Source organism: Hippocampus comes, unplaced genomic scaffold (genome assembly GCF_001891065.2).
Source record: "Hippocampus comes isolate QL1 unplaced genomic scaffold, H_comes_QL1_v1.1 scaffold297, whole genome shotgun sequence".
Classification (NCBI taxonomy): Eukaryota; Metazoa; Chordata; class Actinopteri; order Syngnathiformes; family Syngnathidae; genus Hippocampus; species Hippocampus comes.
This window is the reverse complement of record NW_017805196.1, coordinates 92,451-107,392: the sequence shown is the minus strand read 5'-3', so window position 1 is coordinate 107,392 and position 14,942 is coordinate 92,451. Positions and strand designations below refer to the sequence as shown.

General features: G+C 40.4%; 1 protein-coding gene across 1 annotated transcript in view; it reads left to right on the top strand.

The window, feature by feature from the left end:
• The first annotated feature begins 3,594 nt into the window (after positions 1–3,594).
• p3h1 (prolyl 3-hydroxylase 1) overlaps positions 3,595–14,942 on the top strand; it is a 22,168-nt gene continuing 10,820 nt past the window's right edge. The window contains exons 1-5 of the mRNA XM_019868735.1: positions 3,595–4,245; positions 10,099–10,251; positions 10,734–10,923; positions 10,997–11,128; positions 13,664–13,803. Of these exons, the coding sequence (XP_019724294.1) occupies positions 3,718–4,245; positions 10,099–10,251; positions 10,734–10,923; positions 10,997–11,128; positions 13,664–13,803 (1,143 nt within the window). The 5' untranslated portion in view covers positions 3,595–3,717. The remainder of the gene's footprint in view (positions 4,246–10,098; positions 10,252–10,733; positions 10,924–10,996; positions 11,129–13,663; positions 13,804–14,942) is intronic.

Here is a 14,942-nt window from a genome sequence, read left to right as displayed (position 1 = left end):
ATTCCATCCGTTGCCAAGAAAGTGAGTGCAAGGAACATTACATTGGAGAAACCAAACAAACACTCAAGAAAAGTCTTTATCAACACAAATGGAAAAACAATGATCACAAAAGTGCAGTATACGCACACTTAAAAGAAACAAACCACACAATTGAAGACGAACAAGTAAAAATCCTAGGAACAGAAAAGAGATGGTTTGAAAGGGGAGTAAAGGAAGCGATTTTTGTTAAAAAATTTTCACCCTCTCTGAACCGTGAAGGAGGTATCAGATTTAACCTGTCTCCTATTTACAATAACTTGTTGACCAGTAAGGGACATAGACATGCTGATCAGGCTAACTGAAAGTAGCTATTCAGCCCTAGCCCAAACAATAGGCCAAATCAAGACCCAACGATAGGGAATTTAGAAATCAATGGGCCTCTTCACCATAGGGGCGTGACTAACCATCCCCACCCAGTCCTCAAATAGGCCACGCTCAGCCTTTTAGCGCAGAGCAATTTCCCGGAGTCTTCACGGAGACTTCAGAGTTGTCTACCGCTGACGAAACTTCTGTGAGAGAAGCGAAACGTCCTTTTTTTGTTTTTTGTTTTTTTGTTTTTTACCCACAAATACAGATGACGACTGACGGAACCCTTTCTACGATGGAACTTTCCTGTACGACTGAGAGCCTCCACAAGCATCTCAAAATATGGGGTGAAAATCAGCATGTTTCATGTGAATCATCCGACTGCCAGAGAAACATGGAATTTGCATTGAGGAGTAGATTGCCTTCTCATGAGTGTGTCCACCTCAGGTCCATAGTATACTGACTGTTCATTGTATACTTCACACCCTGTGCTAAAGGAGGAGACTCTGACCGAGATGGTTAGCAGCAAGTAGTTTGCTGAAGACAAGAAGCTGCTCTGCCTTGCTCGACAAAAGCATGCCAAAGAAAACAACATTCCATTGTCTGTATACACCAACATTGGAACCCCACAGTCCAAAAAGTGCATATCAATTTATGAACCTACAGTGTCATATTTCAGCCGATTGGGGAGAGACATGGTGTCTTATGACAAAAAAAAAAAAAAAAAATACATGGCACTGTCCTTGCTTAAAAACAAACAGATCATGTCCACACAAATACATAGCAAAATAGCACTTATTTGAGACAAGTCGGGAGCTGTTTCGGAAAGTACGCACTACTGATGTGGTGGAAGTGCAATTTCCACAAAATTGTCAATAGGATGTACTCACCGGCAAGCCAAGATATTTTAAACATGAGTGCCTGAAGGTGCCTGTCTACTTGGACACAGAGGAACACCGGGATGTCCTTTTTAGATATCTGAGGGGCATCGTGGATCGAGAAGGAACTCCCAACAACATTGTGAATGAGGTGGACTTTTTGATGGATGTTCTACTCCCAGAGGTAATGTTATCCCGTTCAGGAGGAGTCTGGCTGGTACCGTGTTACAGCAGAGTAGTGATGTATGAACAGTGAAGTAACGGCGAACTTAATAAGCGTGTAGTGAGTAAATAATACAACAGCGATATAAATTTCAGCAAAATCCCCCAGGCCTACTGAGCGCGGCAAGAACATAGACGGGGTGCAGCCAAATAACAAATGTTGCAAGGATTCCAGAGTCAATTCGGGACACTGCGGTGGAAAATGAGAATAATCAAACCCTGGATAACATGTAAACATGTCTCTGAATGTTTGAGAGTAACGCAGGGGTGTTGTCCAAAATATAGGGTTGTGGAAATTGTAGAACTCGAAGAAAGCGACAATTTCTCACGTGCGCACTCCGAGAGAGAGTGTGTCGTGTTTTTTTTATTTGCACCACAAAAAAACCACTCGTGCCAAACGAAGCCCGCCGAAAGTAAGTTTCCATAGAAACAAGCAGACTAAAATGGCGGTCCTTAAAGGGACTGCAATTATTTCTACCCCGTTACCAAATAATCGTGAACTCTCTGACAAGCATATGAACATTGCATTCACACATTTGCAGTTGGTGGTGAATTATGTACATAGAAGTCACTACAATGGATCATTTAGGGAATATAGGTATACATTTTGGCGGGGATACAGAATCTGGTTTTATTTTATCTATTTTTTGTTAAACTTAAGAACAGTTCCATCAAGCTTCATACATGCTGGTTTGAAGTTGTGTGATACTGGTATTTTAAGAATTTGTTTAATTTATTATAATGCATAAAAAGCCAGGTGTTTTGTAATTATTGTATTATATTAAAACCTGATGAATTATTGATTCTACTTGTCAAACCTGTTATGTTAACCACGGAGTCTAAGAGCTACTAATTTTAGTTGTATTGCAAAGTAGGTCATCAAATAAGTAAAAGTAATTCTATCTCAAATTAGTTTCATAAAAAAAATTAATAACCTTAACTTAATTTTTAAAGAAAGATAAAACAATTAATGAACATTTCACTTTCATTTGCAGGAGAGAGAGAGAGAGAGAGAGAGAGAGAGAGAGAGAGAGAGAGAGAGAGAGAGAGAGAGAGAGAGAGAGAGCATAGATAGATAGACAGATAGATAGATAAGTTTTGATAAGTGTATAGTTAAGATAAATGCCTAAACTTACCACAGCCAATTTGGGACTTTATTTTGAAAATCAATTTGCCTAAACTTACCACAGCCACTTCCGGCGTATGTCTACTATAGCCTGAAGCTACCTCCTCCGAGTCTGCAGCTGGATACTATTGTAAGAGCGAGTATCGAGTCGTGCTGGCAATTCCGGCTCTTTTTAGAGAGCCAGTTCTTTAGCTCACTAAAAAGAGCCGGCTCTTTCGGCTCCCAAAAGGCTCCTCAGTTTTTTTGTTGCTTAAATTAATTTGCTACTAAAAATAATGTAAAATTGTTTGTAAAATGAATTACTAATGCAAAAAATATACAGTATATCAAATATTTATTATTTATATGGCTTTATTTATATTCTTCTGAACATACTCAACATGGAGTACAACATGGAGTGCTACAAAAAATAAATTACAAAGTACAAAAACAAAGACCCATCTCAAAACAAGGTCAACAAAAAGTTCCAATCTCTGATTGTGTATATTTATAAGCTTTTAACTATTTACAGTCAACCAACATAAGTAAGCTTTGATTACCACACAACAAATTACAAATTAAAATTTGGTATTGGATATTTTAACCTTGCCCAGTCTACACGCTGCCTTTGAACTATCAATTAAGTTGAAATGCGTCCAAATTTCACTGCGTTTCCTATCCATTTTCTCACCTTTACACTTTCCACCGTGTTGTTTTTTTCTCTGTAGCGCTATCGGGCTCTCTCTCGTCCCCTGTCTCTCCTGTTCGTGTGCTGCTCACAGTGTGCTGCTGTGTCTCTAACTCATCCCCCTTCTATTCACTGCAGCGTGTATGTAACCCGCCCCTCCCTCTTCTACCACGGATCTTGACCAATCACGTGCGGCTTTAACCGAAAGGGGGGAAAAATAGGAGGAAAAAAAAAGTCGGCTCCTATTAGGACCGGCTCCCTATTAGGAGCCGGCTCCCGTCGTTCACTTCAAAGAGCCGGCTCTAAGAGCCGGTTCGTTCGCGAACGACACATCACTAGTATCGAGCATCGAACGTCCGGCCAACTTTGCCTCTTTTAGCGAAGAGGCAGGGCTGGACCAAAACCCAACCCCGCCTCTTAACTTCAAGCTTCTCGCCTGCTCAGAATCTGAAAACGCTTTTTCTTCTTCTTTTTAAAACATGCTGGGATCTCTCTTCCAATTTTTATCAAAATTCAAATATTTGTGCGCACGAGATTTCAGGAGAATGGAGTTGAGTTTGGCTTTGACAGTAATTTGCGTCGTTCTACCATCATACGCATCGAGTATTTATTTGAGCAATAATTTTGTTTTGGAGCCCTATGATTTCCTTTTTGACACGGCGGTGGAATCCTATTATAAGGGAGACTGGCTCTCGGTAATCCTGAACATGGAAAAGGCTCTGCGGAACAGAGCTACAGTCCGCCGGGTAAAGGCAGACTGCCGACTTAGATGTGCCAACCAGACCGCTTTCGAGGACCTCACGCCAGGTTTAGGAATTTCCATTCCCGAGGCTGGATCTGTGGAGGACCTGGCTTTCTTCTGGAAAATTCTGAAACGAGCGGACTGTGTGAAATCTTGCGAAACGGAGAAACTTGGTCAACCAACGTTGCATCAAGTCGGTCAAGAGGTGGAGTTGGAGTTTAAGAGGAGGACCCCTTACAATTACTTGCAAGTCGCATATTTCAAGGTACAGCACCACTGTTTGATCTGGTCAAATGCATATCACAGAAATACAATGTGTGTCACTTATGTAGAGGTAAACGCTAAATTTAGAGTTCACTGCGAGGAGCCTAAATCTTAACAGTAACCACCGCCCCCCCCCCTCAAAAAAAAAAAAAAAAACAGCAATGCCACGTCATAAGGCTAAGGTTTTAAGCTTCTCGAAATAAGAAATAGGTTAGTCAAAAAAAGATTTGAATTTCTTTCCATGCTGCTTTTAATTAATCTATTCCCTTACACAAATTTACACATTTTTATGATTATTCTCTGGCCTAAGACTCAGCCGTTATCATTAACTATGATTACATAGATAATGACCACTTTTCTATTTTTTTTTTCACGATTTATTTATGCTAAATTAGCTTGTGAATGTTTTTTGTTCTTCAGCCATATCATGCCTGCCTCCAAAGTCAAGTGACATTAATCATTAAAATATGAAAACTTGTCCTCCCAAGGGTTGTGAGCATACAGGAGCCTATCCTGGCTGTCATTGGATGAGAGGCGGGGTACATCCTAAAACTGGTCGCCAGCCAGTCACGGAGCACAACCAATCATTCACACTCCCCTTTAAACCTATGGACAATTCAAAGCAAACCAAGGCACAGTATGGCCTTGTGGCCACATCCGCACAATCGTGGCTCACGAGTCCATGAACTACTAGGGGTCCACGTGCAATCTGACGTCCCACCCCGTAAAGTGGTACAAAATCAGCATTTGAATTTGCATAGAAAATTTGGGGTAAGGGAAATTAAGGTGAGTCAATTGTATTTATTTTGTATTTAAATTAGATCTACAAGGCATTAAAGTTCTTCAAATGTACACTTTTTAACTGATGATGCTCTGCTCTGGAAATGATCCAAGTGAGATTCTGAACACAGTTGGAAAAGGTGATTTGATATCAACAACTTATCTTTGAGTATAAACAAAACTCATTTTATTTTACTATCAGAACAATAACTAGGCACAAATCAAGATCAATAATAAATATTTACTGTACATAGAAGTAGAGTGAGATGGAAGCTGCAGGTAAACCATGCTCAGTCAAAATTATCCATCGACCTTGGAGTAGTGCACTACATAAATTAAATTGACCAGAATGCTTTACATTTGTTGTTTACTTGTTTCCCTAGTCCCATACATTAATTACTGCTTGGAGGACTGGAGCCACACATACAAATCAATCACAAATGTGGTTCTTATTGAGCAGAAGATGGCAATTAGGAAAATACACAATGCTGCATATTGTGCACTTATCTATCGTTCGTTCCCAGTTCAGTTATTGTGATTTACAAAGTTCCCCTGGGGTCTTAAAAAGTCTGGAAAGTATTAAATTTATGAATTTGGAAATAATACCTGAAAAAGTCTTGAATTTCAATGTCTGTGTCTTAAATCTAATGCCGTAAAAGGCTGGAAATAAGTGGTCTCGCATCGCAGTTTGTGGGTACAGTAAATATGTGGATTTGATGACACATTATAAAGAAAAACTATGAACGGGCACAATGCGCTTGCGTCACACACTGGCAGGAGGTGGAAGAGAAACTATTCGGTTGATGCCCCGGAAGATGGCAGAAGTGTGGGGGACATTCCACATTAAAATGTAAGGTGACCACCATGGCATGTTGTAACACCTTGCTAAAGAGGCCCAGTGTGAACACCACATAGGACCCAAAACACGGTAAAAATTAATGTTCCACAAATGAATGAGATATGTTAATGTAATAGCCCGGTGGTCGACTGGTTAATGCGTCGGCAAAGGTGCAGGGTTCAATTCCGGCTCCGGCCTGCTTGTGTGGAGTTTGCATGTGCCTGCGTGGGTTTTCTCTGGGTACTCCGATTTCCTCCCACATTCCATAAACATGCATGGCAGGTTAATGGAACACTCTAAATTTTCCCTAGGTGTGAGTGTGAGCGCAGATGGGTGTTCGTCTATGTGAGCTGGCAACCAGTTCAGGGTGTACCCCACCTACTGCCTGTACACAGTTGGGATAGGCTCCAGCATGCCCCGCAACCCTAGTGAGGATTAGCGGATCAGAAAATGGACAGATGAATGTTAAGGTACACTAGCATAACATTAGCCCTGTCCCAATCTTGCATCTTGGGGGCCTCATGCCAACGACACAGAAAGTCTGGCGTATCAGAATATATTTTTTCCACATACTGTAGTTTGACAATTCTGCCTAAAATATCAGACACGCATTCATGGCATTGGCATGGGAAGTTTATTTGTGTAGCACATTTAGGGTACAAGACATTTCAAAGCGCTTTCACCTAAAACAAAACATTTCCAGAACAACAAACAAAATATGAAGACATTGCAAAAATCACAACACCATCATCTAAAATAATTGGATGAGAGTCTCAAAACAAGCAGGTCAGCAGTTGCAACGGGAGCAAGTGAAGTAGAAAACTCTATGACTGGTCACAATATAGCTCAATGGGTGGTCATTGGTCATCCGACCTGAGGTTTTTGTTGGCCAACGATTAAATAAAACAGCTAGTCACGGGCTGCGTACATGTTGGTTTTAGCACAGTCAGTTTCAAAAGTCACTCAAAGGGAATTGAATGTTGACGATTTTGGATTGTACTCACTTAATTATTTTTTTCATTGTAAACATTTACAAAAAAAGTGTAAGCTGTCAAACTCATCCGGGCTGCTTGTTACCATGGAAGAGCACGAAGAGCTAGGAGGCTAGCCCTACACCAGGGGTAGGGAACTCCGGTTCCTCAAGAGCCGGGTCCTGCCCGTTTTAGATCCCTCCCTACTCCAACACACCTGATTCAATTATTCATGATTGTTTCAGGCCTCTACAGGGCTTGCTGATGAGCTAATTACTGACTCCATTTAAATGTAATCAAAGCTACGTTAGCAAGTACAGTCATGGCCAAACGTTTTGAGAATGACACAAGTATTGGTTTTCACAAAGTTTGTTGCGTCAAAGTTTAGGGATCATTTTGTAAGATGTTACTATTGTCAAATGAAATAGAACTGCAACACTTCCAAGGTGTCAAAGGATTTTTTAGGAAATTACATTGAGTTTATGCAAAGAGTCAATATTTGCAGTGCTGACCCTTCTTTTTCAAAACCTCTGCAATTCGCCCTGGCATGCTGCCAATTAATTTCTGGGCCACAGTTCATTCTTGTATAATCAATGCTTAGAGTTTGTCCGCATTTGTGATTTTCTGTTTGTTCACTTGCCTTTTGAGGATTGATCACAAGTTCTCAATGGGATTCAGAGAGTCTTGGCCTTGGACTCAAAATGTTGCTGTTTTGTACCCTGGACCACATAGTTAGGCCAAACAAAAAAGATTTTAAGCATGGGGTCAGTTGGTAGGACAAAGTTGTTGTTTTTTTTTAATCAAAAATGTCAACAAAATAACCATAAAACATAAAACATTCTGACTGTTTCAGAATTCAAAACCTGTTAGTATCGCTTCGGCACAAGAGACACAACTTGCTGGTAACAAGTAGAATTATTTCAGCTTTGCCACCTTGCCATACCCATATCATCAATGTCATAGAATTCACCGTTGAAACATTGACACTGTGCTATTTTCACGTGGTTTATACTCGGCCTGTGGTGTTCATCAAATAGTTCGCTGAATTTTTTTCGATACATCAATGGATGCTATTTTCTTAACATTACGGTGTGAGCATGCGACTAACACAGAAAACGCGGTTTAAACTGTCGTCGGAGATCGCGGCCGCCGCCATGATTCAATGTTGTTGACAGACGACAGGGCAAACGACAAACGCGCTCATCGTGAATATCATGAGAGTTTGCACCGAAGTAAACTCTCTACACCAGGGGTGTCAAACATACGGCTCGCGGGCCGGATGCGGCCCGCAAAGGAGTTTAATCCGGCCCGCGAGATGATTATGTAAAGCATCGGTGTCAAACATACGGCCCGCGGGCCAGAACCGGCCCGCAAGTAGGTTCAATCAGGCCCGCAGGATAATGTAAAAGTGAAAAAAATTGCATTAAAGACACAGAATTAATATTTTTAATCAGGTGCAATTCATTGAGTATCCGCAAGGGGACACTGTTTTGATCAGAGAAGAAGACAACAGCAGCCTCAGTCCATCACTGAGACAGACCCATGACAGCAGACGCTATCAATAGCACTCTCACATTTACACATTTAATAGCACTCTCCTTAGTTTGTAAGGTGTAGGCAGGGATTACATTTAGATTTTATATGCACGTGTAAATGCTTTAAAACTTGCTTTCTTTATGAATCTTGTTTAATCTTAAAGTGCATTACTATATTTTTCAATACCAATTACTTGTTAAAGTTTGTACAATCAGTGGGATCAGTTGCAATGCATAGATGTGAATGATAAAAGTAAATTGCACATTTGTCGAAGGAAATGTAAGGTGCTTCATGAAATGTTTTGTAAAAGATATGTTCATTAAATTTCAACATTTTCCTAATGTTCTTGTGCTTCTTTATACCAAAACAAAGGAAAGACATATTGTTTTGGTTATTTATAGCAAAGTATTGTATCATTTTAATGGTCCGGTCCACTTGACATCTACCGAGGCCGTATGTGGCCCACCATGTGAAATGAGTTTGACACCCCTGCTCTACACAAAAATGTAGAGGGTTGTTTGGAAAAAAAAAAAAACTTTACGGTCGGCATTTTCGACGTAGAAATTCTCGGTCGGTCGCGTTAACCGGAAACACACTACTTTTTTTTCTCCGCCTTATCACTTTTGCCTTGTGCCAAGGTGCTTCATCATATTAGAAAATTTATTGTTTGTCAACAAATGGTTCTTGGATGGTGGGGGGGAAGTGGCTCTTGGAGGATGTTTTGGTACCATTCTGTATTCATGGCTGTGTTTTAAGGCAAAATTGCAAGTGAACCCAGTCCCTGGGCTGAGATGCAACCCCACATATGAACGGTCTCAGGATGCTTTACTGTCGGCATGACACAGCACTGATGGTTGTGCTCACTTTTTCTTCAACAAGCGTTTTTTTCCGGATGCCCCAAACAATCGGAAAGAGCATTGATCAGACAAAGTGACTTTGTCACAGTACTCAGCAGTCCAGTCTTTGTACCCTTTGCGGGAATATCAGTAAGTCCTGAATGGTTTTCCTGGAAAGAAGTGGCTTCTTTGTTATCCTTCTTGACACCAGCCCATCCTCCAAAAGTCGTTGCCTCACTGTGTGTGTAGATGCACTCATATCCGCCTGCTGCCATTCCTGATTAAATTCTGCACTGGTGGTTCTCCCATCCCGCAGCTGAATCAGCTTTAGGAGACAGTCCTGGTGTTTTATGGACTTTCTTGGGCCCCCCTGAATCCTTTTTCACAGCAATTAAATTTTATTGTATTTTCTCCTTGAAGTTTAATTCAGCTCATTTTCATGGCAAAGAGGGACTCTGCAATTTTTATTGATTATTGATTGATGTACAATTTCCTCTGCTGTCGCCACGCAAACAAAGTTGGTGGCTACATTATTTGGTGTACTGTCATATTGCCAATTTAGCAGATTTTTTCTCAGACTTAGTGTGTGCTATATTGTATATACACATATATATACACGCATGAAATATTTAATGGATTTTGAATTACGCTCCGAAAATTTTCCCAGCACCACGGCCAAAATGGATGACATCATCGAGCCGCATTGTTTACTGATTGGCTATGAAGTGTGCTCGTGGTTTCTCTCCTGATTCATTTCATTTTTTGATTATCCCAAAATCAAGATTGCTTTCACATTTAAGCAAAATCCTGAGGCAGTTTTAACAGGTAAACAATGACCACTTCTACCCATTAGAATTGCACTGCAACATGACATCCCTTTCTTGTTTTTTTAGATAAATAAACTGGAAAAGGCAGTGGCAGCAGCCAACACATTTTTTCAAGCAAATAAAGATCACGTGGAGATGAGACAGAACCTGGACTACTACGGCACAATGTCAGGAGTGCGGGAAGAGGACTTCAAAGATCTTGAAGCCAGACCTCACATGGTTTGAACCACAGATGCACAAAATATAAAAAAAGAAATCGCCATCACGATAATGGCGCATGCAATATGTGCATCGCAAAGACGTGCGATAAAATAATACTTTCATATGGAATTGTGTGCTTTTATCCAACTTTGGCCAATCTGATGCAACATTAATGTGCATCGCCATCCAATTGGAGAACAGTATCAAGTGACATTACAAATAAAATTTACAATTTTTATTTTTCGAAAAGGCATTCTATTTTGCCACGTGAAAAAAATGTCCTTCAATATTAAAAATGTAATTTCTTTTGGTACCTGTTAAATATTGCAATCATATCTATTCAATCTATATTAAACACCCATTTTGCATGTTTTACCATTATCGTGCAGCCTTAGTGTGAACAAAGCACACTATTCTTGAACATTTGAAACTGTTGGGCTTTGACATTTGACCTCAGATAAATCTTCCAACTTGTGTTCATGTCGCATCGCTTTGTTCAGGCAAAGTTCTTCATGGCGAAGAGTTATTACAGTGACAACTCCTTCAGTCTGGCGGCCAACCTATTTGAGGTGGCAGTCAATGAGTACTTCACTGCTAACGAAGAGTGCAGGGCACTTTGTGAGGGAAGCTACAACTATGACGGCTACAATTACATGGAGTACAACGCCGACCTCTATCAGACAATGACAGGTAACCGTCGTTATGCTTGATTTCGGTAACGGGACCCATCAATGGAGTTTTTCTCATTGTGGATATGTGTTAGACCACTATATTCAGGTACTGAATTGTCAGCAGCGCTGTTCCACGGAGCTGGCTCTTGCTGCTGGAAGTGACAAGCCCTTGGAGGATTTCCTTCCCTCACACTTTAACTACCTGCAGTTTTCCTACTATAACAGTGAGTATTTGTTGTTGTGTGAGTGACCGTGTTAGGTCACTAATCCAGTTCTTTATTGGTCACCAGAATATTATATCCATTCTACATCATACCTGTCCTCATTAATGTTGGGATGACCAAGAGCCTGTTTTGGGCGAGATGTAGAGTATACCTTGTATTGGACGTCTGTCCACCCAAGGGCACAGATCCATCTTATCCGTATGCCCAATGATCCTTTCCATGATTATGGGCGCCATTTCCTGTGTGATTATGAACCAACTGGTATTTTGTTTACATGGACCTAAACAATGTGGAAACGCTAGTTGTCGCAGTTTAGAAGCGAAAACTCTTCACAGCCGCTTGCTACTCTACTGTAGCGGGGTGAGGAAGAAGACATCAAGAAGTTGTCAAGAAGCTTAAAACAGTTGCATGTTTAGCTACTTTCCTCAGATCGTGAGGCGATGAGAAAGCTCAAATGCTTTGAGGCTTCTCAGTACCTAGGCAGTAATATAGCTGTCGTTTTTTTTTTTTTTTTTTTTTTTTTGGTAAAAGAGGCTTATTTACTTTCAAGCGGATGTAGGACAAGACAAAACCTTAATGTTGTATCAACCCCACTTCTTCCCGCTAAGGCTGAACAATGTTGGGAAATAATCTCATTGGGATTTTTTTTACCCTCAAAATTGCGTTGGTGTTTTGGTTTTTTTTCTCAAGGTTCTTTTGAAATGTATTTTTCAACAATTTTTCTTACAACAAACAATATCTGAGCTCATATGCATTATAGGATACTAAAATAAAGGCAAATAAAGCATTCGTCAATGATAAAGGCGGCAGCACCTCAACTTCACAGTGCAGAGGTACCGTGTTCATTTCCAGCTCTGGCCTTCCTAAGTGGGGTTTGCATGTTCTCCCCGTGCTTACGTGGGTTTTCTCCGGGTCCTCTGGTTTCTTCCCACATTCCAAAAACATGCATGGCAGGCTGATTGAACACTCCAAATTGTCCCTAGGTGTGAGTGTGGGCGCGAATGGTTGTTCGTTTCTATGTGCCCTGCGATTGGCTGGCAACCGGTTCAGGGTGTCCCCCGCCTACTGCCCGAAGACAGCTTGGATAGGCTCCAGCACCCCCTGAGACCCTAGTGAGGATAAAGTGGTTCAGAAAATGAATGAATGAATGAATAATAAAGGCAGATTATCTCCTGCAGTTCCAGGTATAAACTTCATACTTTGACTTGCAGTCTTATCAGTCTTCAGCACGACAACATACTGTCATCGTCCCACCAAAGAGTGGTGTCAACATAAGTATATACTACACTGTAAATGCTTAAAAAAATTCACACAAACTAAAATGGAGATTTTGACAATAAATCGTGGCTTTACCATTTCCTCCATTTCACTTTGTTTCATGAAACATGATATGTACAATAAATGTGGACTGTACTTCTGAATCACTCAACTTATCATATAGACTGATAAATAAATAAAACATACACATACAAAATTCAAGTTTAGCAATCTCCAGCCAGTAACACTTGCTAATAAAGAGAAATAGTACAATACAATGCAATACAGTACATCTTGATTCACTTTCACATAAGCTGCAGCTGTAACAAAGCCCCTTACAGAACTGTCGCTTATTCGGGAACGGGTCGCGGAGCTTCAATCAGTCAATCAAACTTTATTCATATAGCACTTTTCATCCATAAAAATGCAACTCATAGTGCTGTACAGTTAAATCATTTCATACTTACAACATAAAAAGAGGAGCCCCTCCCCTCAACATAAACAAATATAGTGTATATCCTCACAAGCAAACCTATGCTTGCCCACACACTCACATGCACACAAATATACAAGCCTTGCACACATAACCTAATGATCCTGATATGAAAAAAAGACATGGCAAGGCACAGACAAACCATACGAGGGAAAAAAAAAGAGCATTCAACATAAAATAACATTACGACAGAACACATAACATAAAACATTGACCATAATACAATCTGTACAATAATTACTTCATGCACCTTGTTGTTTGAAGCGGTCATAGATGAAAACCATTCGAGCACACCTACTTTTTCTTTTGCTTATAATATCGTCCAACTATGCTGTGCAACTACTACGTACCTATGGATAATAGACAAATAAACTGAAATGCGTGTTTTTTGGAATGTGGGTGGCAGCTGAGATGGCTGGAGAAAGCCCATGTAAACACAAGGAAGCGTGCAAATTCAACAAAAGCAAGGCAGGGACCGAGATTCAAACCAGCACTGCGAACCTAATATTCTATTGCGCTGCCCCTTCTCCATGTAGTCATATGAGATCATGTACATTTTCTCAAGTCAAAAGGTGGCAGTTTGGTGAGGATTTATCTTCTTTTCGATGTACCCAATCAACTATGTATGCATATTGGCGACTGTATTTTTAGAGAAATGGGCTGTAAGGTAATAAAACTGATGCTGATCTGTAGTTCAATATTAGGTGGACTTTCCTAAAAGTGTCCAAAACTGTAGACATTGGACAAATTGTTTCAAAGTCTGTTCTTCTTGCATTTGACTCGAGGTGAAAACTATGAGATGGCCATCGAGTGTGCAAAGACTTACTTGCTCTTCCACCCTGACGATGAAGTGATGAAACAGAATCTTGCTTATTATTCAACCATGCTGGGATTGGACAAGGCAGAGTTTATACCAGCCAGACAGGTACAGTGATGTAACTCACAATGTTTTTAAAAATAATGACAAGGCATAAGCATTGAATAACACCCAAGAAAATGAATTGAGGTATACCGTATTGGCCCGAATATAAGACGGCCCTGATTATAAGACGAACCCCTCTTTTTCAAGACTCAAGTTTGAAAAAAGACTTTTTGAACACCAAATAAATTTTTATACAGAAAATAATTACAGTACATCTGAAACAAATGATTATAACAATATATTTGAGAGAAAAAGCATGATGTTTTGCCTCATTCAAATCTTAATATCTTAACATTTAAATATGTAAACTAAAGTGCAATTACATCCGTAAATGAATGGCTTCTGGTTTTTGAAATGTAAATTACGTCATAACTTCTCCTCAGCTGCTGGTTAACCTGGCCGATCTTCGACCCACTTTTCTCCAGATTGTCGCTACGTTTCTCCATTTTCTGTTATCTCTTCTATTATTTTCTTCCCTTTTCTTTCTTACCGCTGTTTTTTATTTTTTCTTCTTAGTGCTACCACTGTTTTTATTTTTATTCTTCGTGACAGGGGTTCGCTTTGGCCTGGGGAGTCAAGTTCAGCATTCTCTTCAATGGTATCTGGCACCATCTAGCATCGTGAATGGGTATAATGTATAGACCCCGAATATACGACGACCCCCACTTTTTCAGTCTTATTTCAATGCAAAAAACCGTCTTATATTCGGCAGAGATGAAAGGCCTCCGGATTTTCCCGGAATCCCGGGTTTTTCACATTTTTATGAAAATCTCTCCGGAGAATTGAGGAAAATTTGCCTAAAATTAATCCGGATGTTAGTTGACAACATTGAACGAAGACGCGTTTGAGTTCGTTGTTTTGCTTTCACGAGCGTAGCCTGGTTGAGACACTAACACTAGTACAGTAGAGGTTTTCGTATCTTTATCAACACATTTGCTAAACCCCAATGGAACGAATAAAAGACACCGTGGACAAGACAGTTGTCAGACAGATTGGCAGAAAAACGTGTCTTCGGGTGTCGTCTCGGCTAGCTTAGCTTCGCTGTTGTTGTGTGTGACGTCGGGTGTGTGACGTCGTTGGTCGGCGCTTGGTTGAAATCAAAAGACGCGCTTGCGTACATGTTCGCGCTGACGCACGCACAG